This window comes from Galeopterus variegatus, unplaced genomic scaffold (genome assembly GCF_000696425.1).
Source record: "Galeopterus variegatus unplaced genomic scaffold, G_variegatus-3.0.2 Scaffold668, whole genome shotgun sequence".
Classification (NCBI taxonomy): Eukaryota; Metazoa; Chordata; class Mammalia; order Dermoptera; family Cynocephalidae; genus Galeopterus; species Galeopterus variegatus.
This window is the reverse complement of record NW_007726779.1, coordinates 401739-428371: the sequence shown is the minus strand read 5'-3', so window position 1 is coordinate 428371 and position 26633 is coordinate 401739. Positions and strand designations below refer to the sequence as shown.

At 48.4% G+C, this 26633-nt stretch overlaps 1 protein-coding gene across 1 annotated transcript; it reads right to left on the bottom strand.

Annotated features, from left to right (window-relative positions):
- MX2 (MX dynamin-like GTPase 2) lies at positions 1 to 26233 on the bottom strand. The gene is made up of 13 exons (XM_008571218.1): positions 25985 to 26233; positions 25193 to 25385; positions 23339 to 23476; positions 17459 to 17613; positions 15714 to 15852; positions 11688 to 11886; positions 9683 to 9761; positions 7296 to 7418; positions 6954 to 7095; positions 5216 to 5374; positions 4505 to 4581; positions 1800 to 2045; positions 1 to 1014 (listed from the first exon to the last, which is right to left on the bottom strand). The coding sequence occupies exons 1-13, from the start codon at positions 26231 to 26233 to the stop codon at positions 772 to 774; spliced, it is 2142 nt and encodes a 713-aa protein (XP_008569440.1). The 3' UTR covers positions 1 to 771.
- Positions 26234 to 26633: the final 400 nt, after the last annotated feature.

Here is a 26633-nt window from a genome sequence, read left to right as displayed (position 1 = left end):
GAACCTATGCTCTTTGTTTGGAAAATACAGAAAAGCATGAAGAAGAAAATAAAATTGCCCACAACTCTCCAATCTAGAGATGATCACTGGTGTGAAGCTCCATATGTTTTAAAAAGTGTTTTTCCTTATTAAATTCCTCAACAGGAGTTAACAGAGGAATGGAAGCCCATCACAATGAGAGAAGCAACTCGGGGAGAGAACATTATCACTCAGGCTCATTCCTCCAGCAAGGCCAAGAAACAGGATCCAGCCAACAACAGGAAGCAGGTGGCATGGCCGAACTCATCTGAAAGTGACCAGCTAAGGGACACTAAACAACAGAGGCCTGGGCTTAAGTGATGGCTTCCGGTGGTGTCCATCCCTTCACAGCACTCATTGTTCAGTGAGACATCATTCATTAAGTGGTCACTCTATGCCAGGTGTCATGCAAGATTCTGGAAGTACAAAAGAATATGATACAGATGCTCCTCCAGGGAGCATAATCTAAAGGGAGGAAACTGCAAATACAAATTAACAGAGAATGCTAACAGTATTTAAGATCACTGTAACTGTGCTACTGGGCCCAAGGACTGGACAGTCGTCACCTTTTCATGGAGGTGGAGGTGGAGGTGACGGCTGAGCCCGCATCTGTGGTGCTTAGTGTGGCACCGCAAAGGTGGACGCGGACAGCAACAGAAGAGTCTGGTTCCAAACCCCAAGCAACGTCCTGCACCAGCTCCACTTACAATGAACGAATGCGTGTAAGAAAACAACCCAAAGCACTGGCGCCCTTCAACGGAACTGCTCCATGGAGAATTTGCAGAGTGCCTGCCGTGCCTGTGTGAGCCGGTAAATTCTCTCCTTAAGGAATCTTCTCTTGGTGGCGGTTTCGCTCTGTTCTTGCAGCAACCAGGAATAGTGGTCTTTTTCCTGTAGTATCTGCATCATGGCTTTCTGCAGCCAGTCGCCATTCTCTCGGAGTATGAAAAACTGAATTATGAATGGGATCTGGTTGGCGAGACGTTTGCTGGTTTCCTGGAAGAGGGAGCAAGAGGGGTTAGCTGGAGGGGTCTCAGCCAAGGCCTGTGGCTGTAGAGAGAAGCCGGGGCTCTTGGATACATGCATGGTTGCCTTGCTAAGTCCTGGTGGTCCACCTCCACAGCAGTGAGTGCTCGGTGTTAAACAACAGGAGGGTTCTATCTGGGCTGTACCCTTTTTACTTCCAGACATCTCTTCTGGAACTAGGAACCCTCCTGGTAGCCCAGGCCACTTTCTGGGCAGCCTGGCAGAAGCTCCTTCCTCCAGTCCCCTGGAGAGACCTGCTGGCCCCGTGACTCCCCCGGCTCCCTTCTGGGAGTTTATTGGGACCCACTGCCAATGCTCGCCTCGTCTCTTGTCTTTATAGGCACTGCTAGTATGCCTGACAGCCGTACCCCCACCACTGGGTAACACACTCCAGTTAGTGTCTGTTGTTCTTGCTGTATTCTGATAATAGTAATTTTGTAATTCACATATTGCATATAAAATACAAAGAACGTGAGAGTAGAAATTAATTTTGAGTACACGCTCTGCTACATTAAAAAACTGATTTTGGGCAAATTAAAGTACCTTCACAGGGTTCCTGAAAAAGTATAAATAATATATGAGTGATTTATCACAGCACAAAAGGGCACAATACGTAGCGAGGATTCTCTCCCTTCTTCCTCAGTTCTGCCCCCCTTCCATCAGAACACCTCTCCTATCAGAACACCCCCTCCATCAGAACACCCCCTCCACTCAGCAAATCCAGAGAGCTCCAATCGGCACACATGGGAACATACCGAGAAGTAGGCATTCAGGTGGACACCTATCTCAGTAATGGAGGAAACTGAAGAGGAATCATTGAAAACAGAGGAATTCAGCTGTGGGGGCTTTCCCAATGGGTTGAACAGCTCTTCTCGGGCCTTCTTCAGATCATCGCTGTAAATCTGATCTTGACAATAAACCAGCTGCTCCATTTGGAACTGAAGTTGGATCATCCTCTCTGCCTTTTCTGCCTGTCTCCTTTTTACGTCTTCAATCTTGTTCTGGTTAGAGAAGAAAGATAGACACGTGACTTATTTTTTTCTACTGTTGCTTAAACATGTTAGGAAGGGCTATTATGTTTATTTATTTTTTTTTAAAGATGACCGGTAAGGGGATCTTAACCCTTGACTTGGTGTTGTCAGCACCACGCTCACCCGGTGAGCGAACCGGCCATCCCTATATGGGATCCGAACCCGTGGCCTTGGTGTTATCAGCACCGCACTCTCCCGAGTGAGCCACGGGCCGGCCCAGGAAGGGCTATTATGTTGAGCCCAGAATTAGAAACAAACCCTCGTCATAAAGGCCTGAGGCTTTAAGTGGTGATGTTCAGAAGGCCCCTTGACCCTTTCCGCTCCCTCGGCCACCTGCTTCTGCTGTCGCATGTCACCGTCCCCACTTCCCTCCCTCACCACAAGCATTCTGCTCCCTCAGTCGGGGTAGCCTACTTTCGAGGGCATCGGTCACTCTTGGGGCTCTACTCTGCTTGGATCTGAGCCTTCAGGAATGACTCCAGTGCTAATGAACATGGTGGGATGACAGCTGCTATATGTATTTCCCAGAAATCCAGATGCCTGCGTCACCTGCACAGTTAAAGGAATGCTGGAAAAGAAAGGGTCGCTATAGCAGAGCAAAGTCACCACAATGGACTGAATGTTCGTGTCCCCCAAATTCCTATGTTGAAATCTTTTTTTTTTTTTTTTTTGTCTTTTTGTCTTTTTTCGTGACCAGCAACGGATCGCAGCCCTCAGTGTTGCACCCGTACCGGACCGGGACCGGCAACGGGATTGCAACCCTCAGTGTTGCCCCCGCTCCACACTCAGCCAGTGAGCGGCCGGTCTGTATGTGGGATCCGAACCCTCGGCGGGAGCGCTGCCGCGCTTCCCAAGCGGCGCACTGTAGCAGCGCGCCACCGGGCCGGCCCCCTGTGTTGAAATCTTCACCTCCACAGTGACGGTATTAGGAGGTGGGGCCTTTGGGTGATGACTAGGTCACAGGGGTGGAGGCTTCATGAATGGGATTAGTGCCCTCATGGAAGGGATCCCAGAGAGCCCTCTCACCCTTTCCCACCATGTGAGGGTACACAAGAAGGTGGTGGCTGTCTAGCCTGGGAGAGGGCCCTCCTCAGACCCTAACCGCGCTGACACCCTGATGTCAGAATCCCAGCAGCCTCCAGAACTGTGAGAGAGCAATTTCTGTTGTTGATAAGCCACGTGGTCTATGCTACTTTGTCATAGCAGCCCGAACTAAGACAGTCACTTCCTGATCTTTGAGTTTAAACAGACTTTTGTAAGCGGAAGGCAGAGGCGGGACAGGTCATGGGCGCTGGTTTTTCTTCTCTTTTGGAATGTATGTGGCAACAGTAGATAATAGACCCTCTCACAGGTTTGGGGCCTGAGAGCAGATATGGCCTGTGCCTCCATGTCTTAAGAGGAGTGACACGGGAGGTGACCAACTCGAGGCTCTGATGTGGCTCATGAGGGGAGTGTGTGGACCATGGCCTTGGAGAGCCCCACAGGCCCTGGTGTGGTCCAGGGTGCCGTAGTGAGGCTGTGTCTATCTGAGGGCAGCGCAAAAGAGGTGAGGTCCCCACCTGAGTTTCTGTGGCCCCAGAGTGACCGGGGCCTGCAGTAGAGGGTTTCCTGTGCCCTGGTGGAGTGGGCAAGGGCTCAGAGGATCCAGGCCTGTAGTCAGGAGCACGGGGGACCCAGGGGACCCAGGTGACCAATGACTAGGGCCTGGGGAGGACAGCGAACACCTTGGAAGCCACCAGCCCGGAGAAATGGGGATTGAAGACCAGGCACATCACCCACCCCATGATGAGACACCCGGGACTCAGACACAGCCCTGGAGAAAGTTGGCAAGATTTGGACCTGAGATTTAATTTTCACCAACTGGCAAAGGATTGTGAAAGGAGACATTAAGTTACATTATGGAAAAATGACAGAAATGATTTTTCTTGCTCTCCTGAATTGTGGAATGAGATTTTAACCAAGCAGCCCAGGCCTGGCAGAGCAGGATTTTATCTAGAGCCCAGGTGGGAGCAGGAGCATCCTCTCTCTTCCTTTTACTGAGAGACGGTTTGGGGCAGAGTTGCTAAGTGGAAACCCACAGAGCTTTTGCAGTAGGACTACTCGACAAAGCTGTCCTTTACGCTTGAAAAAGACTCAAACTACCAACCAGGCACTAGGTGTACTCATAGATTCAGGTTATCTCTGCCAAGCCCACATTCCAGCCATACTGCGTAAGGTCACGTAGAACAGACAGTGAGGTCCTGTGCCTGGTTTCACTTCTCCTGGGGGCTGAAGAAGACTCCCCAGCAGAAGTAAAGAGGGCTGAAGCTCCTGGTGTCGCCAGCTCAGCAACCCACCTTTTCAACCCTGACCTCACAGTTCCAAATGACAGCAGATACCCAACTTCTTTCAGGGGTCAGGTGACTGGCATGTGAACTCTGGGTGCTTACCTGGGCCATTTGATTGAGGTTGGAAAATTCGGTAAAATGTTTTTTGGCCATGTCAGTGAAACCTTGATGGACAATTTCTGACCAAAGTAAGAATAAAACATCAGTAAAATGCAAGTAGGAATAAAATGGGTTAAAGACACAGGTCAGGACACATCGATCCCATTCCAGGGCCGAGCTCCCCAGAACCAGAGACCAAGAGAGAAGGAGAGGGTGGTACCTAATCCCGAGGAGAAAGAAACCCAGCCACCACCCACCCCAGCAGCGCCTGTCAATTTCCCGTCCTCTCATGGGTGCATGCTCGCTCCATGGTCAACACCCGACTGTTCCCTCCATGGCTGTACCGAGGGTTGTGTGTGATGTAGACCAAGCTCGTGTGCACTCTTCTGCTTCCTCCAAAGACAGGAGAAACCATCGCTCTACCCTACCCCTTCATGCATGTGAAGGACAGGGATGGAAGGTTCCTATCACACTAGAGGGCAGTCTTCTCAAAACTAACGTGCTTTCAAGTCACCTGGAGACATTGGTACAAGTTCTCATTTGGGAGGTCAGAATCTGTGGTTCTGACCAGCTCCCAGGCCAGGCCCATGGACCACACCAGAAAGAAGATCTCAGGCTGTGTTTGGTAATTCCATTCCCATCTCTCCCTCCCAGGCAGTGGGATCCTTGGAAAGGGCTGGGGACCATTCAAGGGGCACACACAGAGGTCCTCACCAACAGCTTTCTGGAGCATGTTCAACGCAGGCTCTACCAGCTGCTGGATGTACTGCTGCACTATGGCCTCGAACGTCTTGTAGCTGACAAACCCATGGAGCTCTTTGCCACGATACTGCTTTTCATATTTCGAGACTTCTTCATGAATAATTTTTTTAACTGCAACATTAAGCAAACCACCACAGTGAATTCTAATAATCCCACAGACATTCTAAAGGTAGGGACAGTTTTTTGAAAGTCTTATTCCCAGGGCCGGCCCGGTGGCGCACTGCTACAGTGCGCCGCTTGGGAGCGCGGTGGCGCTCCCGCCGAGGGTTCGGATCCCACATACAGACCAGTTCCCGCTCACTGGCTGAGCGAGGTGTGGGAGCAACACCAAGGGTTGCGATCCCATTGCCGGTCCCGGTCCGGTACGGGCGCGACACTGAGGGTTGCGATCCGTTGCCGGACACGGAAAAAGACAAAAAAAAAGGAAAAAAAAAAAAGAAAGTCTTATTCCCACTGTACCCTAAAGTAGTGTTTCAAAATGGAGTTTTGTTCATAATGAAAACATATTCATAGTCTGATAATGGCGGTTTGAGAAATATTGACTTTTGACAAACAAAAATCTTATTTTATGAAAATGTAATTCAATTGAGAATTATCACTCCTAGAGGGAAGTTCGGTGTTTATTTTCAGTAAAAAAAAAAAAAAAAAAATCTGATTAGTTAAATGAAAACAGAAACTTAAAGATTCCTGTACCACTTACAGACCCTCAAGCACACATCCACAGACCACAGCTGGAGGAATCCTACCACAGGAGTAAACAGCAATGTTTTTATCAAGTGCCAAACAAACAAAGATACAACCATCACCACACACAAGCGCACACATGCACATGTCCTGCTGGCGTCTGCGCTGGAGCACGTGGAAGTTGCAACTCTGCTAGGCCAAGCACAGAGGCTCTTGTCAAACCATTAACCTCTCTCATCTTGGGTTAGGGGTAAAGAGAAGGGAGGAAATGGGGTAAGTGGAATTGTTTAGTCAACCTGGGCACTTTTTGGAAGTTAAACCATCACTTCTTTTAGCCTTTTCTTTGCTTATTGCTAAAACCAGATCATTGCACTCTAGACTGTCCACAGGGGGGAGATGTTGAATGGAACAACATCATGGAACTCCCGCCTCGAATGTCTTGTAGCTGACAAGACAAGACATGGCAGCCGTGCTGTGTTCTGTCTGAACACCACCAAGATGCCAGGTTACCTTTTCTACCAGGCCAAACTCAAACGCTGATGTTCAGCTACTACTAATGAAGGCTCTGTGCCCGGGCGCCACCTGTTACCCCCACTGCCGGCTTGTGTGCTCCCGACACAGCCACACTGAAGAGCTTTCACCTGGGTCTCCCGGGGTCACCTGGACCTGCCTTTGGTGGGTGCTGCCCCACAGGCACACAGGATTGCCTGCCTTGCACCACCACAGGCGGCTCTGCACATTTCTCAGATGGGCATCAAATGACATTTAGCCTCAGAACATAGAAGCAAGAAGTCGGAGGCTGTGGCATTGCCTTTGGTTCAGTTGGCAAGGGCAGTGCTTGGCATGGAAGGTCTTGATGGCCGGGAAGTGGCGACCGATTCCTAAGGCGCCCTGGCCTCTTGCATGGGCACACTCAGCTCTTTGCCCACTTTTTATGCTCCAGAAGTAGCTTCTAGCCTTGGTAAACATGACACTGCTTTTAGGGAGAGCCCCGCCCAGAACTTACCTTTTTTGTTATTGGCATTAAGTACGAGTACCCAGGTTTTAAATTCCTCTCTGATTTTGTTATATAAGCGGGTCTCTGTCTCCTTTACAACTTCTTCTCCTTCTATTAACTTTTCAATGTCCTGATTAAACATCTTAACTTTCTGAAAAGGAGAAAAAGTCATTAGTGTGTGCTGTAAGCGTAATAAAGAGCGGGACCTGGGGCAGGTGTGTGGTATTGGGGCCGGGGCTGTAAGTGGAGCACCCACCTAACCCCCTCTTCCTACGGGTGAGACAAAGGAAGGGCAGGTGCGGGTCCTGGCACCGCGGCCAGCCAGGGGGTCTGGTGGCCCAGAACTCTCACCTCAATCAGAAAGAACATTTTATCGGAGTCCTGGCTGGGGATGTCTGCTCCACACTGACGCAGTTCCTCTGTCGCCCTCTGGTGGTTCTCCCTTATTTGATTTTCTAACAACGGGAGTGATTTCTGCAATTTTTGATAATTGCAAACAGTGAAACTGCAGCTTAATGAAATTATCTGACAGATTTCTCAGATGTAGTGGTAGAATCCCATTTTAAAGCATTCAAGAAGATCTGGAATTTCTATTTCTTGTTGGAATCTCGTTAGGATGGTGCTGTGATTGAATGTCCCCCCGAAAACTCATTGAAGCTTGACCCCCATAGTAACAGTGTTAAGAGGGAGATAAATCCAATTATGGTATTTGAAAGGTATGGCCTTTAAGAGGTGATTAGACGGTGGGACTGTGTCCTTGTGAATGGATTGATCCATTCATGGAGTCATGGGAATGTTTCTGATGCCTTCATAAGGAGAGCGAGTGAGAAGTTTAGCTCTCTGGCTCAGCCCATTCCCACCACATGATACCCAGGTCACCATGCATCCCGCTAAGAAGAAGACCCTCACCAGATGTGCTCCCTGGACCATGGACTTCCTAGCCTCTGAACTGTAAGAAATAAATTTCATTTCTTTATAAATTTCCCAGTTTCAAGTATTCTATTATAAGCAACAGAAATGGACTAATACAGATGGAAACGTGCTAAGGAGCCCAAAGAAGGCATTGCATGCCAGGTGTGAACTGCAGCTTGAATGGCCTGGTTTGGCACTTGGCAGTTCTCCAATGCAATTGCAGTGGTGAGGAATCAGGTGGTGGCCTGTTTCTGTTTTTGTTTTGCTGTTGCTATTTGATTTGGCTTGGTGCCTTGTATTTAGAGAACAAGTACACTTGAATATAATGTAAGATTTCTTAATTCTTAAGTAAGATGCTCTTTTGGTGGTCATTTTGAGTGGTATAAACTGGTCATTTACTGGTGTGTCATGGATGTTGGTGATACACTCCACATCTCATTGAATCCCCACGCTGCAGCACTCTGCCTCTTTTTTGCAAGAGAGGAAACTACAGCTCAGAGAACCTAATCACCTGTCATAGTCACTGAGCTGAAAAGTGGCAGCTTTGATTCCCACCCTGCTCGCCAGCTCTGCAGCCCCCGCTGGTAAACACAGCAAGTAAAGATGCCTGGGGAGCAGTGGCCCCACTCCCACTTTGGTGGATGAGGACCTGCAGCCAGCCGGGTGGAAGAGTTGGCTGGGACTTGGAGGTGGTTTGTGGATTAGCACACCAAGGCTAGATAAGATGGATCACACCAAGAAGTTAATAAGGTCTCACAGGCTTTTTTTTTTTGGTCAGTTTGTACCTGTAGTCAGAAATATATTAAATCTTTCCTGATATTTCAAATTATCATTATCATAATTGAGTCTTGATTTAAATTTTAAAAACTAATTTAAAATATAACAAATTTTAAATTAAAATATTTAAGTGTCGAGAAAAGAGTTATCAAAGAAGTTATCAACATGGAATGTATGTCTTGCAAAACAGATGTTTTTCTCAGGGATATATTTTTCGGAGCCCTCTTTTGCAAACGTAGGGGATTCCACTAGAATCAGTGCTCCTCAGTCTGTTCCTGATCACCTGGGAACTTAAAAATGCAAATTGATGGGCTGTACCCCAGACTTACTGAATCAGAAACTCTTGGGCTAAGGCCCAGGAATCTGAGTTTTAACAAATTTCGGGATGATTCTTGTGTGCACTAAAGTTTGAGAACCATTGATTCCTTCCAAACAAATATTCTTTGAATATGTGCTTCTGGCTCAAAGGATTCCTCGCTTTTGTCTGACACACAATTTAGCAGGGACCAAGACCCAGGATCTGGAATCAGCTCTGTTCTCAGAGTAAACTTACATCTTCCCTGCTGCACAACCGCATTTGCAAAGGCTCAGGCAAGCAGAAAAATATTCTATGTCTCAATAAGCACCAAGCTGCAGTTTTCCTATGGTCAATGATATTCTGATAACCTTGTCTGTAGTTGCCTATTTTTGAGAATCAGTAAAAATGAATTTAATTCTTACAGACGAATTATTTCTTGCAAGTTTGAAGCTGGGAAAATGTTTTTTCTACTCTGAAGTGTTAACAATCTGTTGAAAAAGAAAAATATACCAACTCAGGGGTCATTCCTTTTTGCACAACTAAGCTGGTATCATCATTTTCTTGCTTCCCTTTTTGCTTTTCCCAAACTGACTGCTTCAACTCTTTGTTTCAACATAGTGTTGTTGTTGCTTCCCATTTAGGAAGGGCTCCTGTGAGCCTGTGCCCATGAGCCATGTGGCACGGGGCATCTTAGCCACCCCAGGACTGAGAGAGGGATGTGGGCGGGCTGCTGCCCAGCCTGCTGGCTCACATTGATGTGTACGATGAGCTCGGCGGTGAGTTTCTCTGCCACGCAGGGCACTGTTGCTTTCCCTTCCTCCAGGAGGACTCTGGAACGAGACAGAGAGCTCATGAATTCAGGAAGGACTTGTGGCTATTTTTCCAGCACTGGGCTTTGTGAGTGGGCCAGTGGGCTCAGCTCCCAGGACAACCATTGGACAGTCGGGGAGGGGGACGGGCGTGAGGAAGACATCAGCTACTTATGGATCCAGCCCATTCCTGTGTGAACCTGTCTAGGGAGTTTCCATTCATTTTCTCTTTCTACAATCCCAACAGCTCATGAGTTTTCACTATCTCCTCTGCTCAAGGAGGCTCTCCTGCTGCTTCACAGGATGGTGTTAGGGGTAAATAATATGACATACACAGAGGTCCTGAGGCAAACAGACAGCACTCAGTAAATACCACCCTGGTTCCTTCTGTAAGGGAAAAAAAGATGAACTCAACCTCAGAGGTTATGTGACCTGCCCAGATTGGTATTTTATTTCTTGTATCAAAACTTTATATGGTGCTTACAAAGTGCCAGGCACCATTCTAAAGACTTTGCAAATGTTAATGTATTTAATCATTGAACAACCTGTTTTAGAGAGAGAAAGGCCAAGGCACAGAAAGGAGAAGTAGCCTGGCACTGGGCAGTTGGGCAGCAGGTATTTGCTGTTACCATGAATTCAGGAAGGGAGGAGCCCATGGGGTCACTTTCCCAGGACTGTGCCCTGCACCTCTCACTGCAGGGCTGACTCCCAGCAAGTGGATGCTCAAGGATTTAAATTCTAGTATTCAACAAGACACTTCCTCATGCTTTCTCATGCAAGACTTAAGTCTCTCAAAGATCTTGAGCCTGGTTTCAATGTGGTGCCTGCCTTCACTGGCAACATCGGCCTCAACTGGGAACTTGTTAGAAACACAATTTCTTGGGCTGCATCCCAGACCTCAGGGCAGCACATAGCCAGCTGGATGTTAACAAACTTTCTAACAGATTTTGCCACTTGCTCAGGGTTGAGAACCACGGGCCCGATTATTATGGAATAATCTCCCTGCTCAGTGAGGAGCATTTTCTTCTCTTCATGACCCCCAATGCTATTGTTTCCCCTGTTTTGAGCAGGAGCAGAGAGAGAAAGAAGGAACTGGAGTGGTATTTACTGAGTGCTGGCAGTTGGTGTCCCAGGACCTCTGTGTATGTCATATTATTTGACCCTAACCACAATCCTGTGAAGCAGTAGGAAGGTCTCCTTGAGCAGAAGAGAAAGTGAAAACTCAGAGAAGGTGACCCATTTAATCCCAAGAACACATAGTTAGCAAGTAGCAACCTGGTCTGCTCAAATTCACCATTTTCCCAGTACGTGTATCTCTCCTTAAAGCTGGAGTGACTTCTGTCTTATTATTATGTTCCCAAATTGTTCAGGAATAGCAATTTCCTGAATAAAATGAAGGAAAAAAGTGTCCAATTCAGTGGGGAAAATCCCAACGTCCTGCAAACTGTGGAGTCTTTGCAGGGTAATTTATATTTAATAAAACCAGTTAAGTTGTAGGCTCTAAACATGTGGAGAGTTCCATAAAGCAGATTTTAATGAGGGCCATCATAGTCACAGTTTCTGGAAGTTAGGAGATCTGTTTCAAGTCCTGTTTTCATTCACTAACAATCTGTCCTCATTATCTTTATCTATAAAAATGAGAAGAACCTCACCTGCCTTATGTATCTCTTAAGATTTTGTAGGACCCAAATGAGAAAGGAAGGGAAAACATTTTGGGAAACCAAGGTGCTTCATGCAACATCACATTTTAATTTTTAATCAGCAACATTATTAGAATCCAAGGAACAATAATTTGTTTAAATTTCTTTAAATAAGCCGATAAATTTAACACTAAAATAAAGGCGAGGACAGGTAATGCTATGTAGTATAATTTCTACATATGATTTGGTGTCATCTTGGCCAATTCTTGTGGGAGGGGATGGGTTCCCTGGAGTCTGAGAGTCTCACCTGAAGTACGGATGTGTTTGGAAGAATGCCATTTCTTTCTTGGTCGCCTCTGCCAAGCTCAGCTTGTTGGTGATATCCTGCTGGCCCCGGCACTTCACTATCATGTAGCCCTTCTTGAGATGGTATGTGAGGTTACGGGCCACATTCATGACACCTTTCTCGGTGCCCTTGTCCACTAGATCTGGTTTGGTCAGGATCCCTGCGAGATGGTTAGGAAGGGCAGTGGGAAGGTCAATTCTCCCCTCAGATGTGTTTGAAGAATGCTAGGCTGTGGGCTCCTTTTCTGGCCAGGACCATAGGGTCTCTGTAGCCTTGATCCCGCAATGCCTGACAGCCATTCATTCATTTCATCTGCATTCCCTTGTTACCCTCTTACTTGCGTTTCTATTGGCTCAGCCACTCACCCTCTCAATTCATTCATTGCCTTGTATAATTGATTTGACAGCTGTATCTTGGGTGCCTGCTGGGCGCCAGGGACCAGGCCGGCAAGCAACATGAGAACAGACTTGCTCGCCCACCCTGTTTTCAAGAACACCTTGCTTCCTGCTGCAGGGAGGCCTGCGTCTGTCCCTCTCTAGTGTCTTCTGCACAGACTGGCTCTGCCCCCTCTTGTGGGCACCTCCCTTCATCTCCTCCTTGCTTTCCTCTCCCACTGTCCTGCCCCACACCATCCTGCTCACATTGGATCGAAGGCTTTGAGTTCCAAGTGCTTATTTTTGTCTGTGCTGTTTGAGTGTCAGATCGCCACTGCATCTTCTGTCTGTTTCGGTTGAAAACCTGAATGTCGTCTTCTGATATTCTGTCTTTGGTTTTAATTTGTGGTTAAGTCTGGCTGGCTGGTCTACCATTTCCTAAAACTTTCCTGGCACCCCAGCTAAGCAGTTGTCTTTCTCTCTTGTGTTTTAATCTGTTACCAGAAGTTGTCATTTAAGAGTATATCCTCATAGTCACTAAAATATTTGTATGAGCACAGACTTACATGTTACCAACAGAGCCAAGGTGTCTCTGAATATACCTTTGCACCTTCCATTGGTAAAAGAGAGGGGAAAAAGCAGTCAAGAAGGAGGCCCTTCCCCAGAACGAGCAATCATTCACAGTTGTCTAGGTCATTGCACTTTATTCTGAGATGAGGAAGTAAGATAATAAAAACAGGCTCACCATTAGGATTCACCCTAGCCTGCGAGAGAGAGGTTTCTCACACATTCTCTGCCTCCATTTAAAATAGAGGACTCAGTTCAGAAAATACACACGCGTCCGTCATAGCATCGGCTCTGAGGCATCTTTTAATGTTCCAGCTTAGTACTGGGCCACAGAGGAGAGCACTGTCAGCAATTTTCAGATGCTTTTACTTTTTTTCTCTTTTTAAATTAATTAATTCGTGCATTCATTGTATGCACTTACTGAATTAACAGATCCTCATTAAGCATACTGATCCAGGTGTTGAGGAGGTAGCAGTGAATGGAATTGCAAAATCCCTGGCTTCCTGAGTATCCCCACCCTCCCATGGGAAGAAGCCAGGTAAATTAACCTAGTAATATACAAGAACTCCAGAAGAATGTCTGATATTGCTAAGCGCTATGCAGAGAATTAAAGTAAATGGAGGTGCTGGCAAATGTCTGTGGGCAGGGGTGGATGGTGCAGTTTTAGGTTGGGTGGACAGAGAGGGCTGCTCTGGGAAGCGACATTTGGGCTGAGATATGAATGAGAGGAAGGAACCTGCACAGTGAGGACAGAGGAGGAAGACTCCAGCCCTTGGGTGAGAGTGAGCTCGGACGACTGAGCCATGCTGGACATTGGTGGGAACCATGATCAGAGAGGCAAGCAGGAGCAGGTCACACAGGGCTTTGGTGTCCAGGTCAAGAAGTCTGGGGTTTATATACATGTGAGATGGGAGCATTAGTGAGTGTGAGCATGTTTAAAGGCCAGTGGAGGGCGCAGTGTCATGGCAAGGTGAATACCAGGAGACCAGCCGGAGGAAGCTGGAGTCGTCCGGGAAGGAGATGATGGTGGCTTGGCCTACGTGGTGATGGTGGGGATGGGGAGGAGTGGATGGACTTGGTACTAGTTTTGCAGGTAGAGTCACCAGGACTTCAGATAAATTAGGCATGAAGACAAGGGAAGGAGGACTCAAGTGTGACTCTCAGATTTGGTTTAGACCTGGGCAGGAAGATGTGGTGCTGAATATGAGGTGGGGAAGCCTTGGGACAGAGGAGACTTATGATGGTTGGAGAAACAAGGGTTCTGTTTTGGTCGTGTTAAGTTGGAGACATTCACTAGATATCCAGGTAGAGAGGTCAAGTCTAGCAAAGGTCAGGGTTACAGATATAGATTTGGTAGTCACTGGGGTATAGATGGAATTCTAAACCATGGACGGATAAGATCACTTAAGAAGAATGTGTTGATAGAATGGAGAACCTATAACTAAGATTTCAATATTTAGAGGTCAGAGAACTGAAGAGGACAACCAGACGAGGACACCAAGAACGTGACCTCCAGCTGGCTAGTGAAGGAGAAGGTTTCAGGAAGGGTTCCTGCTGCAGAGAAAGGGAAGGTGAGCACAGAGACTGCCTGCTCATTCATCAGCAGTGACCGTGACAAGAGCAGTCTCTGCCACGTGGGGAGGACAGGAGCTCAGCTGGAGCTGACTGAGTAGACAATGTGCGTTTAGCAATGTACAGATAGGGAACCAGCTTAGTGGAGAGCCTGCCAACGTTTGACTCACTGTTCTTTCTGAAACTTGATATTTTAGAAACCACCATTATGTCTGCATTTTTTTCATTCTTTGTAAGTACTGTATAGATAGATACCTATTCAATTTCCTTGTTTAGAAAAATTGTGGTAAAATACACAGAACTCATGTCTTCAAGTGAATAACTCAATGAAAATATGATCCTCCCACTCTGCCTTCCGTTACCTAACTTGAATTTTTAAAAAATTATTTACTTTTTAAATTTGTGATAAAATGTACATGACATAAAATTTACCATTTTAACCAGTTTTAAGTTTATAGTGAATGGCATTAAGTACATTTGCATTGTTGTACAACCATCACCACTATCCATCTCCAGAGCTTTTTCATCTTCCTAAATGGAAACTCTGTCCCCATTAACAATAATTCCCCATTTCCCCTCCCCCAACCCCTGGCACCCACCATTCTACTTTCTGTCTCTATGAATTTGACTACTCTAAGTTCATCTTCCTAAATGGAAACTCTGTCCCCATTAACAATAATTCCCCATTTCCCCTCCCCCAGCCCCTGGCACCCACCATTCTACTTTCTGTCTCTATGAATTTGACTACTCTAAGTGGAATCACATAGTATCTGTCCTTTTGTTACTGACTTGTTTCACTTAGCACAATGTCCTTGAGGTTCATCTATGTCGTGGCATGTGTCAGGATTTCCTTCCTTTTTAAGGTTGAATAATATTCCAGGATATGTGTATGCCACATCTTGTTTATCTCTTCACCCACTGTCAGACACCTGCATGGCTCCCACCTTTCAGCTCTTGTGACTAATGCTGCCACGAATGTGGGCATATATTCATTTTCCTTTTAAACCTATTACACTTTTCTCTATTTCTATTCTTGAGCTAGAGCATAGAAAATTTGCATTTATGTTATACTATTGTTTTGGGCTACACTGAGATCTTATTGTGTACCTTATGACTACAGCGATACCTTATGACGACAGTGATTTGCCGAAGTCATAATAACAATAGCTGATATTTATTGAGAACTTTTGGTTATCTGAGTTTGTGGCAAATGAAAGGACCAGAAAACTGTCTATTAATAAGAAGCAGAACTAAATCTCTATAGAGATTTTAGCATCCAGATAGCTCTGTCTTCTGGGCAGATGATATTACCTACTCCAGCCGTTAAGAAGACATCCCTGATAAACAAGTGGAACTTAAATTCAATGCAAGATGCAGGGCATCTCTAATAGTGCTACATTCCAGAACCTTCTGGAGATATGAGGAGTCTCTCCCTCCCTTCCCTTCCTCTGGAAGGTTGGTTCCTTCTTCTTACCTATGGTCCTGTCTCCATCGGGGTCCACCTCCTGAGCCATGCTCAGTGCCTCCGTGGTGGCGATGTCCACGTTGCAGGGGACCACAACCAAGTTGATAGTCTGCTGCCTCTGGATGTACTTCTTGATGAGAGCCTTGACCTGATGCCAAAGAATCACACACAGAAAGAGCACACGTCTCAGTCACCTCAGTCGGAAGGGCAGGTGTGGCGGTGCAGAAGCAGTGTGGTCCTGGGGCGTGTCCTCTGGGCTATGGCCTGGCCTCTCCCTTTCCTCTGCCACACCCGCCCCCACCCTGCCCTGTTCTCGTGGGTTTCCTGCTTATCCTTCAAAGCCCACTGCTGGCATTTCTTCTTTCCTGAATTCCCTCTTTCCTGCAACCATGTGTGACCCTTCCTGCCTCTCCAGATCTCACCCAAGACACCTCAGAGACTCTGCCTTCTATTAGAGTGATTTGTGTGTCATATCTGCCCCCAAAGCCAAGAAGTTCCTTTGTGACCAAGAGTGACATCTTATTCATCTCCGTGTCCCCACGCAGAATCCAGCACAGCTCCTGAAGAGCGGGTGCTTGGGATGAACAGTGCCTCCGACCACATGGTTGCTCTAGTGGCAGGTCCTCAGGTGTCTGGTGTCAGTGATATCTCTACTCATATTTATTCCTAATACTACACTTCACTAATGAAACACATTTCTTTTGTAATAATTTAAACAAGAATTTAATAAAGAGAAGAAACGTGGGGTAGGAAATCTGTTTTCCTAATTAATTTTTGCAAAAAATTTTTTTGTTCATTGGCAGTGTTTTCACACACTGTAGCTTTATTAGATATAACCCTTTCTAATCGCCTGGTTGAGGTTTGGTGCCTTTGAGCTGTACACAGTGTTACAGAACTCACTGGTAGTAACCAACCAACCCCATACTGTCCATGACAGGAATGAGGAGCTAGGAATTAATTAGAAGTAAAAGAATGCAGAGAAATGAAACCCTTAAGAATTCTGAGACACGGATGAAAATCTTAGACTGTGCACACAGTTTTCCAATATTTAAAACACCAGCAATATTCTGCCAACTCAACCAACTTGCTTTTGATGAAACTATTTGAGATTAAAGTGCTTTTGGTCAGATTGTCTGATCAAAGAGGAGAAGGTGGAGTGGCCGGAGGGAGCGGCTTGCTCTGACTCCACCCAAATGTCCTGCTCTGGGAAACCCCACCGATTCCTGAGCCAGCTGCCCTCCTAGGGGGGTAAGAAGTGTTGAGTTAATCACTGAATTCGTAAGAGAGGTGAGCTAATTACCCTGCTCCTAGGGAGACAGGGAATGGCGACCTGGATGTTGAGGAAGAAAGCAGAATTTAACTGCCTGAGATTTTGCACAGAACAGCAGAGCTGGCAGAGACCCCACCCAGGAGGATCTCAGGGCTGCCATACCCTTAATTTGGCTCTGGTTGGGTTCCTGACACTGGCAACGACCCCATAAAAGGGAAGAGGGCAGGCCAGTAACCCCAGTCCTAGGACAGGAGGGTCCCCTCTTCTCCCGTCCCGCCCCCACCCTGGCATCCACCCTGCTCCTGAGGCCACCCTGTCTTCTTGCTTTCTTCAAAAGCTCCACAGGGCAGTGTCCAGACAGGCCCAGCCACACAGAAGGTAAGGGCTCGGAGAGGCACACCAGGATCCTTGGGGCTACCAGCAGAGACCTCTGAAGTCTCCCCAACTTCAGCGTGGCCTGTTCCCAAGTTCCAGAAAGGCTCACCTGCTGTCCGATGTCCTGGGGCTGGTTTCCCACAGCCACCCTGGTGATGCCGGGAAGATCAATGAGGGTCAGATCCGGAACCTCGGGGGAGGTGATCTCCAGACTAATGAGCTCATGGCTAATCCCAACACCATTCCCAGCGATGGTGTTCTGGGCTATGGAGCCAAGAGGGGAGAAACCCAGAGTTCAAATTAATGACCTATTTGAGAGGAAGTAGCTGTTCTAGAAGGTCAGTGACTGCTTATTTCCAGGGTATGGGAGCTTTCAAAAGTCCCTGGTGTTTAGAAACATTTCCTAGAAGACTGTTGCATGATCTTGGAAGCGTGTCGGCTGTTTAATGTGTGGGTAACAGGCACATAAACTCTCCAAAAGACTAGAGGAAAACATCCCAATATGCTAGCAATGGGATTACAGATGGGTTCTGTCCTCTTTCTTCATGCTTCCCAACATCATCCAGTGGGTGCTATGTTAGATTTAAAATTTGTGTACAAATTCTTCAATACGCCTGCCTCTGAAAGATGGAGGCTTGACTGTGGCCTGGACATAGAGACTTGTTTATAATAAATAGATATGGTGCAGGTGACAGAGTGTGACCAGGCCATAAAAGGGTGATGGTAATTTTTTATGTAGCAATAGATACCTAATACAGATATATTACTTTTATGACTACAAACTATATATTCATCCACACACACACACACACACAAATCCTTGTACCAGGACAGTTTTGCAGTATGTCCTCTGACTCTTTGCATCCATCTCTCTAAAACACACAAATGTACACACACAGACTAACACATACACATGAACACACATGCAAATATATACACATACACACACACTAATACATGCATATGAACACAAACTAACACATACACATAAACCACACACTAATACACACATAAACATGTACACTCAACAAACACCACACACTAAATTTCAGCTGTTCACTGTGTTTATGGGCATTGTAGATGCTCCTAAAGGTCTGGAGTCAATCTGGAGCTGAGCAGACCCTGGGAGAGAAGCTTCTGCCCTCGACTCCCAGCAGCCCCAGGCCTGCCGGACGGACTGCAGGGAAACGTGAGGGGCAGGACTCGTAGGCTGAACAAGGTCACATAAACAAACGTGCTTTATCAATAATAGGTATTGCCACTATTTAACACTGTTTGCTGTTATTTTTGGTCCTGACATACTTTGCAGTAGTCCTGCTGTGCTGTCTGACGGGAGGAATGAGGGACAAACTACACCTGCACTGCAGAAGGAGAGGGAAACGAATTCTTTCCCTAGTTTCTATCAAAAAATGGATGATTTCCCTACATAGGGTCTTTATAGGGGGCCTAATGGTTTTCTTTTTGAGAATTAGATATAATGTATTACGTACCTAATGTACACTCCACACTCCACACAAATAATACACAGGGATTTCTATCACATGTCTCAAGTGTCCCATCACTATGGAACCAGAGATAACCTTCAATCTCTGCAGATAGAGAAGTTCTGCATTATTCTGTGTGCCCCATAAAAGTTTGTAAAACAATGAACTCTAATGATAGGTATGATAAAAACAATCTGTAATAGTGTTCAAAAGCAAAAAAAAAAAATTTATTTTTCAGCTGGACATGAGCTCTGCTCATACACGTTCTCCTAGAATATAACCAACGATGGTGGTTCAGAATGCATGCAGAGCTGGCAAAGAACATCCCAACAACAATAAAAATGGCCTTTAGGGCCATCAACAGATAGTTTCCATCAGAGCGACAACCAAAGTCTCGGTTGGTGGGGAAAGGACAGACTCAACTGTGGAGAACTGAGCTCTGGAGACGTCCAGGAGACCTTCTGCAGAGCACATCTCAAGGCCAGAAGGAGGACATGTGTGCAGAGCTCAGGAAGTCTCCTGTCCCCGCTCCCATCATCATGTCTGAGCACTTCCGCTCTATATTGGGTTTGCGTGTGCATCCCTTACTCACAGTGATGCCCAGATGCCCACGGTGGGTAGTGGGCACCACACACAGCAAGGATGCCTCACCCCTTCCTGATAGCCCCTGTCTCACCCCTGCAGGTGGGCTGGAAAAATCCAAGTTTTCTCAAGAGGGTGTTCATGTTCAAAACCAGAAGATGGACCAATTGAGTCATCCTGTGCATCCACACTCAGAGCCAGGGCCAGCCCCGTAGGCGCGCCACCTGGGCAGAAGGGCTGAAGTTGGTTTAAAGTCTTGCTTTCACTGTTGTGAAATTCTTCATAATTTTGAAGAGGACCTGCACTTTTATTTTACACAGGGCCCCGGAAAGCATGTAGTTGGTCCTGCTCTAAGCAGGACTTCTCAGATTTTATGTGCCTATTTTAGGACCCCCATTGGGGCATCTGGTTAAAGTCCAGATTCTGGCTAAGCCGGTGGGGGTAGAGCCTGAGATTCTGCAATTCTGACCAGCCCCCGGTGATGCCCCTGCTGCTGACACAGAAGCCACTGTGAGTAGCCAGGACCTAGCAGGCCCATTAAAATCTTGAAACGAATCTCTGACGGTCTAGGAGAAGGAGAGGCATTGACAGCAAAATCAGACGTGTAGATGTACTTGCTAAGGATATGGATATCACTGGTAACAGCTGAAGGGGAAGCATGGAGACATAAGGATAATGCTTCCTTGGGCCTCCCCAGATACCCCGCTCTGTCAGTGAAGAGTCTCCAGTATCCTCGGTAGCTCCCACCTTCCTTCCCCTCTCAGAATCTGCCTTTGGGTCCACCATGGATCAGAAGGTGTAAATCCTGGAATCTCAGGGGTGAAGGGCATTACAACCAGCCTGCTGTCTCTCCAGCATCCTTGCCTGGTTGTCTTCCAACCTCCACCTGCAATGCAATAAGCTCACTGAATGGTGCAATTGATCTGTGACTGGTTCTTCCTGGTGATGGCTGTGGGACTGGGGAGAGGATCCATCCATTTTGATAGAATCCAAAGCTTTAGTTAAAGAGCCCCTGGAAAGGTTGTGCCATTGTGACTTTAGAGGCACTATTGACACTGCAAGTTACCAAAGTGCCTGCACCGGAGGACCCGAGTAGATTCTCTACAGGTGGGATGCTGAGCCTCAGTTGAGAAGAAAAGCTGTGGTGTCTTTCTGGAGCACCAGAAATGAAATCTGCAGGGAATTGCATATTTCACCTACATTCGGGAGTGGCCCAGGTTGGAGGAACAGGGAAGTGGCCCAAGCAACAGCCCCAGTCAATTGCCTAATCTTTCAGAGAGAGTTGAAACCAGGGTTACTTCCTTGCAAATCCTTCCTGTGTTAAGTATCACTTCATAACAACTATTTAAAGCATGATATCTGAAACTTTTTACGGCAGTGTGACAAACTGATAGGAATGTACCCATTGTCACAGTGTGCAGTGCCATGATTTTCACAGGTGAATACCAGCAACAACACCCACAGGAAACAGAACATGACCAGCCTCCCGTGGCCCCTTGCACTCCCTGCCGGTCACTGACCGCACCCCCCAGGAGTGACTGCTGTCCTGATGTCTAATGGGATCCATCACTTCTGCTTGTTTGTGTACTCTCCACTTGGTTCAGCCAAGTAAAATTGCTGATATGTGACCATTTTTGACATGCAAGAACAGTGATTTCATGGGGTTCCATCTGTTTATAAATGGCATCATAAATTATGCACCCCTTTGCCCCTGGCTTCTGTGCTCAGCATTGTAGGATTCACCCATATTGTTGCTCAGAGCTGAGGACCGTGTTGCTGTGTGTTACTCCATGCTGCGCCCATGTATTCATGTCCTGATCCAATCTACTGTTGGTGGACATTTGGGTCTATGGCAGTAGTGCTGCTATGAACATGCTAGAGCCTGTCCTTTGGTGCACACATGCTGGAGTGGAGGTGAGGAGAGTTGTAGGGTGCTCACACCTCCAGCTTTGGAGGAGATGGTCAGTTCTCCAAGGTGATTGCACCAACTTTCACTCCTGCCAGAAGCAGACGGGCTCCAAGATGCTGTTACAAAGATGTCTTAGCTGTGGTCCCTGGCAGCTTCTATATTCAAGGGGTGAACACTAAAATTGGGGCAAGACTTCTCAATTTTGGAAGGGATTCCTCTGAAGAGCCATTTGACTAAGGCAGACAGGGGGTCTTGGGAAGGGCTAAGCCCGGGAGGTCACCTAAAGGCCTCCCGCTCAGATACTGAGTTTGCTATTCAGTACTGCAGAAAACCTCTCCCTTGAACTGAGTTTGTTGCTGCAGAGATTCTCAGTATATTCAGGGTTAATTTTTGCCTGTCCTGGCTGAGCCCAGGGATGGGCAGTGAGAGCAGGAGGGTGAGAAGTCTCACAGGGGTGCACGAGCAGGCTCCAGGGTTGGGGGCAGTTAGGGCTGTGTGGTCTGAGGGGGCATGGCTGGGGACTTTAGGAGCAGTGGAATCTTTTTATGATTTTGCCATTGCCAAGAAGAAGCACTGATAAGCTTTTTTTCAACAGCCAGCTGCTGGCTGTGCTTTTAGGAGAGATGGGTAAGTAGGGCCTGTGTTTGGGGGGGGTCTGGGTGGAGGCTTTCCACAAGATGGCCAGCCAGGTTCAGAGCCTTGCCTCAGGACCAGGAGAGAGAAGCAGCTTGGATCCGGGGCTGAGGCATGGCTGGGGGGAGGATGGGGGTCCTGCCTACAGGCTTGGGGGGAGTGGAGCTTCTAGGAGGAAGAGCAGGTAAACTGGGACCCAAAGAATGAGTTGGAATTAGGCAGGCAGAGAGGAAGAGAAAGCATGCAAGTCCATGGGTGAGCATGGAAAAGCCTAGAAGGAAGAGAGGGCATGCTCCCCTGTGTAGGCAGGAAGCCCCAAGCTGGGGAGGAGACGGAGAGGATGGGGTGAAGTCAGGCATGTGTCTGCAGGGTCACTAGGGGAAGCAGCGAGGGTCTTTAGCAGGGAAATGACTGTGAGACAGGAGGTGCTCTGTTTCCCTGGGTTCAGGTTTCATGACACACCTCTGAGTTTCAAGTCCCTCCCCCTTGGTCTCAGGCCCTCTTCTAGGCCCTCCCCTGGAAGAGAGTCATTGCTGCTCATTACACCTATTTCTGGCACCAACATGGGGAAATTGAGACCTACAGGAGCAGACTTATACAACTCTTGTGTGTGCTGAGCATGCTCAGTAAAGTGGAATTTATCCTTTGAATGACCTTCTACTGGGGGCGCTGGAGAGCACTGAATATTTTTAAATGTATTCGGTGCATGTGATGGAATTTGACCAATGGGCATGCTCTGAAAGGAACCAACTGAGCACATGCAGGACTAGATAATATAACTGGGAACCAGCCCCTTAACTGAATATTCATTAGATAGCATGAATATATATTAGAAAGAGAAACTGTAAAAATTGAATCTGGGAAGAAGGCTGGGCCGCTACTCACTCTCTCTGCAGGCTGTCCATGCTTCCCCTGAGGTGTGTATTTCTTACTTTGTGTTAAACTTGTCTTTAGCAGGCTGCTGTTCACTCTGGAACCATCCACCCTTTGTCTGTGAAGTGCCTAGTTCTTACTTTTATATTAAATTTGGTGCAACTGCTGCTGTCTCTGGAGCTGGGCTGCACTTTCCCTGTGAAGTCTGTATCTCTCATCATTACATTAAACCTGCTTTCATTTTCTACCGTGACTCTGCTCTTGAATTCTTTTTTCTGGTGAAGTCAAGAAACATTTAGAGGACGGGGTGGGTTGAGGCTGGCTATTGGGCTTTCCCAGACCCTCTCCTCTGGTATCAACTGGATGAGAGGTGACTTGGACGAGGATCTGGAGGAATGGCGGAGGTGGCACCAGTGGGCACGGCCCCTGCAGGGAGTGCACATGTCTGGGGGTAGAGCTGCCACCACGGGGAGGGACATGGTGAAGAGCAGGAGCCGCGCAGGCCTACCTTTGTGTATCTCCTTCTCGACCTGGGAGGGGTCCTGCAGCAGGAGCTCTGTGTGGCGGTAGCTGATCTTCCCCTTCCACCCATCCTCCTGCAGATGCTTCTTCAGTTTCAGCACCAGCGGACACCTGGTCACAATTCCTGAGATACAGTTCCCCAAACATCCTAAGTTTCCTTTAAAAGAAGTGTCGCTGTTCCCTTCACACTTGCTTACCTCCCAGGACCTGCCCCAGTGTCCCCAAAGGCCTTGTCTGAACTCTCTGGCCCTTTCTGGGGCTGGAAGTAAGCGAAGGAGGTTCTGGATTGGGCACGTGCAAAGGAGCTCGAGGCTCAGGATGCTGCTGTCCTTGGGAAGCGTTTGCAGCTGTAGAGAGTGCCCTGGGCTCAGGTGGTCACTGAGTGGGTGCCTGCTGGCTGTGGCCACAGTTCCACCTTGCTGCTCTGTAAGTGACTCAAGAGATATCGGGGCTCTGGTGCATCTCCAGGCTCCTGGTGTTCCTGGGCTGGAGTCACACCTCGGTGTCTGCCCCAGGCTTGCATTTGTCTGGGCGGGCAGCTCAGGGAAGGGTGGGCAGAGGGAGTGTGAGGCATGAGACCCACCAGGGGGCCACCTTCCCACTCCCGTTGCTCCCCCACCTCAGGATTGGAGGATGTGGGGAGAAGGTGGCAAGAACCTGGAGGAGAAGCTGGGCACCCAAAAGAGGGGCTCAAAGGAAATTCTAAGGGTGCAGTTTGAGGTAGGAGCCTCTAGATGTGGCTGGAGCTTGGGAAGGCTGGAGCTGTGCTGAGCTTCTTGGGGCTGGGAGCCCCAGGCCACACTCCTGCCCCGAAAGGGAGGTGTTATCCTCTTCTCCAGAGACTTGCCCAGGGTCCCACACCTGCCCCCTGGTGTTCAGACTCTCTTCCCTATTGTCTCTTTCCCCAAAATACTGAACTCAGAGCATAGATGAGGAATGACCATCCCAGATTTTTAATGTCTCCTGGGTCAGGTGCTCGGGCTGATGAGGATCTCACAGGACACTCTGGAGTAAAGGACCAGGCTTCCTGTGGCAAGGTGGGGCCCCTGGCTGGGGCTCCTTAGCCTTGTGGTTGCTGCTGGGGCCTGTTTAGGGTCAGGGCAGCCCTCCAGTGGCCCCCCCCTGCTCTGTGCCCAGGACAGCCCTGGAGGGATTGCATCGGTATCCTGGCCCTGGGTTCTGGTTGCATGTGATGGTGAGCAGCTTTGGCAGGAGAGGGAGCCAGGGGAAGGCAGGATGGGCTCCCTCTGTGCCTCTGCTCCCGTCAGGGCCTGAATACTGCTCCCTGCTCCCCTTCCGCCAGCCCCTCTCCGTGCCAGCCCCACTGTAAAAACCCCTTCACTAACCCTTTCAAGTGCCCACTTTGGAGATTCCATCTATTTCCTTTTTTTCCTTTATAATTGTTTTATCAAATTATAAACGTACAGCAGCTTCTGCACTGTACACACACATTGAAAAGTTTTTTTTAAAGGACACTGCTGTGTTGTCTTACAGCATAATCCTTGCTAATGGCTTTTCAAAGCATTGAGAACATTATTTAAAAAGGCATCATGTGTCACCTGAAACTTGCCAATTTAACCTGATCAAAGAAGAAAGGCTTCTAGGCTCTTACAAAGACCACTAGAAAGAACTAGCAAAGTCCTGCAGGCCTTGGCTCATTCGGGAAGCAATGGCAATTTAAATGGGAATGGGAATCAGGCCGTGTAGGCCCGTGGGAGCTGTCCACCTGGGCCTCCTAGCAGCCTGTTTCTGCAACCACTTGGTGCCCCAAAGTTGAGTGTGGCCTGCAGGTGGCTGCTGCTCGCTGCAGAGCAAAGCTGGCCCTCCCATCCACGCTTACCACTGCCTCTGGGAAGAGCGACTCCCGACAGAGCTTCCAGCACAGAGCTCTTGCCTGAGCTCTGGTCCCCAATGACAGCGATGGCGGGCAGGGCCAGGTCCTGCTCCACGCCCAGGGCCCGCAGGGAGTCGATGAGGTCGATGCAGGGGCGCACCCTCTGCTCGTAATGGCTGAACAGGTTGTTCTCAGGCTCCTGGGGAAGGCAGAGCAGACGTCACCACCTCAGCCTCTGACAGGGCTCCCACTGCCCTTGGGAATCGTGCAGCTCCCGAAGTTGGGTTGCAGACAGGATGCATGAGAAGTGGAAGGGTGGGCCTCGGCTGTGTCCCTTTGTTCTGCTCCTATGGAGGGAGGCCTGTTGTCTGCTGATGCTGGAGGACCTGGCTGCGGGCGTGCCTGCCAGAGGAGGGGCTGAGGGATGTCTATAGGTGGAGGCTCCCAGCCAGAGGGAGGAGGGTGCTGGGCCCTGGGTTTCAGAGCTGGGGGAGGTGAGGAGTGGGGGTGGGCTGGCTATGGTGACAGCAGCAGTGGTAGCTGGAGGAAAAGCTCCCAGGAAGAAGACCCCAGTACATAGAAGAGAAGCCCCCAGACCCATGTCTCAGAGGCTCATTGCAGCTGCAGTCTACATGTCCCTGGGACTTGTCGGACGTGACCATGGGAGCTGGGTACCCAGCTGTGCTGTGCAGGTTGAGGCAGACTGGACGGATCTATTACCATGGTGGGCTTACCCACCAGCCACTTGTGCTGCTGGCCAGAATATGCCCTTTCGGAACATTCCTCCACTGGACTTACCTTTTCCCACTGTTGGCTCCAGTTCCTGGCTGGCGGCTGCTGGTTCAATGTCAGAAAGTTGAAGTCCTGGGCGAGGTTAACAGGGTCCTTCTCTCCCACCTGCCAGTTAGGGGGAAACATCATTTGTCTTGGTGCTGCGCCAAATGCGGGTGGCTGTTGCTGGAAGAAATTCATCTCTTGTTTTGGGTGGTGTTGGGAAGGAAATGGATTTTCCCTCTTGTGGGCCCAAGACCTGTGCATCTTAGACATCTGCTATTTCCTGTTCAGAGCTGGTGGGTGCTTTCTCTGTTGCTCGGTGGTACCTGCAGTCTTCTTGACACGCTCTGCAAAGACACAAGATGAGAGAGGGGCTTGCACATCACCTGGAAATCTTGGCAGCCACAGAGCACAGGTGAGGCTCTGTGGGCTCAGGGTTTGAGGCCAGGGGAGAGCTTCAGTGTCCTCTTTCACATCTGATGGTCTGTGTGCTCTATGGCGTCAGCCTCTCATGGCTCAGGATAAAGCAGGAGAACCGTGCGGCATGGAGAGGTGACAGTAGCACCTTGTCTCTTGGGCTGGCTGGAAACCAGACCTGGGCCTGCAGCCACCATCTCACACCCAGGCCTGGGGAGTCTGGGACAAGCAGGTGTCTGTGGCCGGTGTTCGGATG

Bases quoted from the DNA above. Each gene is read 5' to 3' on its own strand.
- MX2 (XM_008571218.1), bottom strand. From the start codon at position 26,233: ATGTCTAAGATGCACAGGTCTTGGGCCCACAAGAGGGAAAATCCATTT. The intron at 7,096-7,295 runs GTGAGAGTTCTG...TCTCCTTTTCAG, and splicing joins AAATGTTCTTTCTGATTGAG to AAAGTTAAGATGTTTAATCA. The intron at 1,015-1,799 runs GTATGTTCCCAT...TCCCTCTTCCAG, and splicing joins ACCTGAATGCCTACTTCTCG to GAAACCAGCAAACGTCTCGC.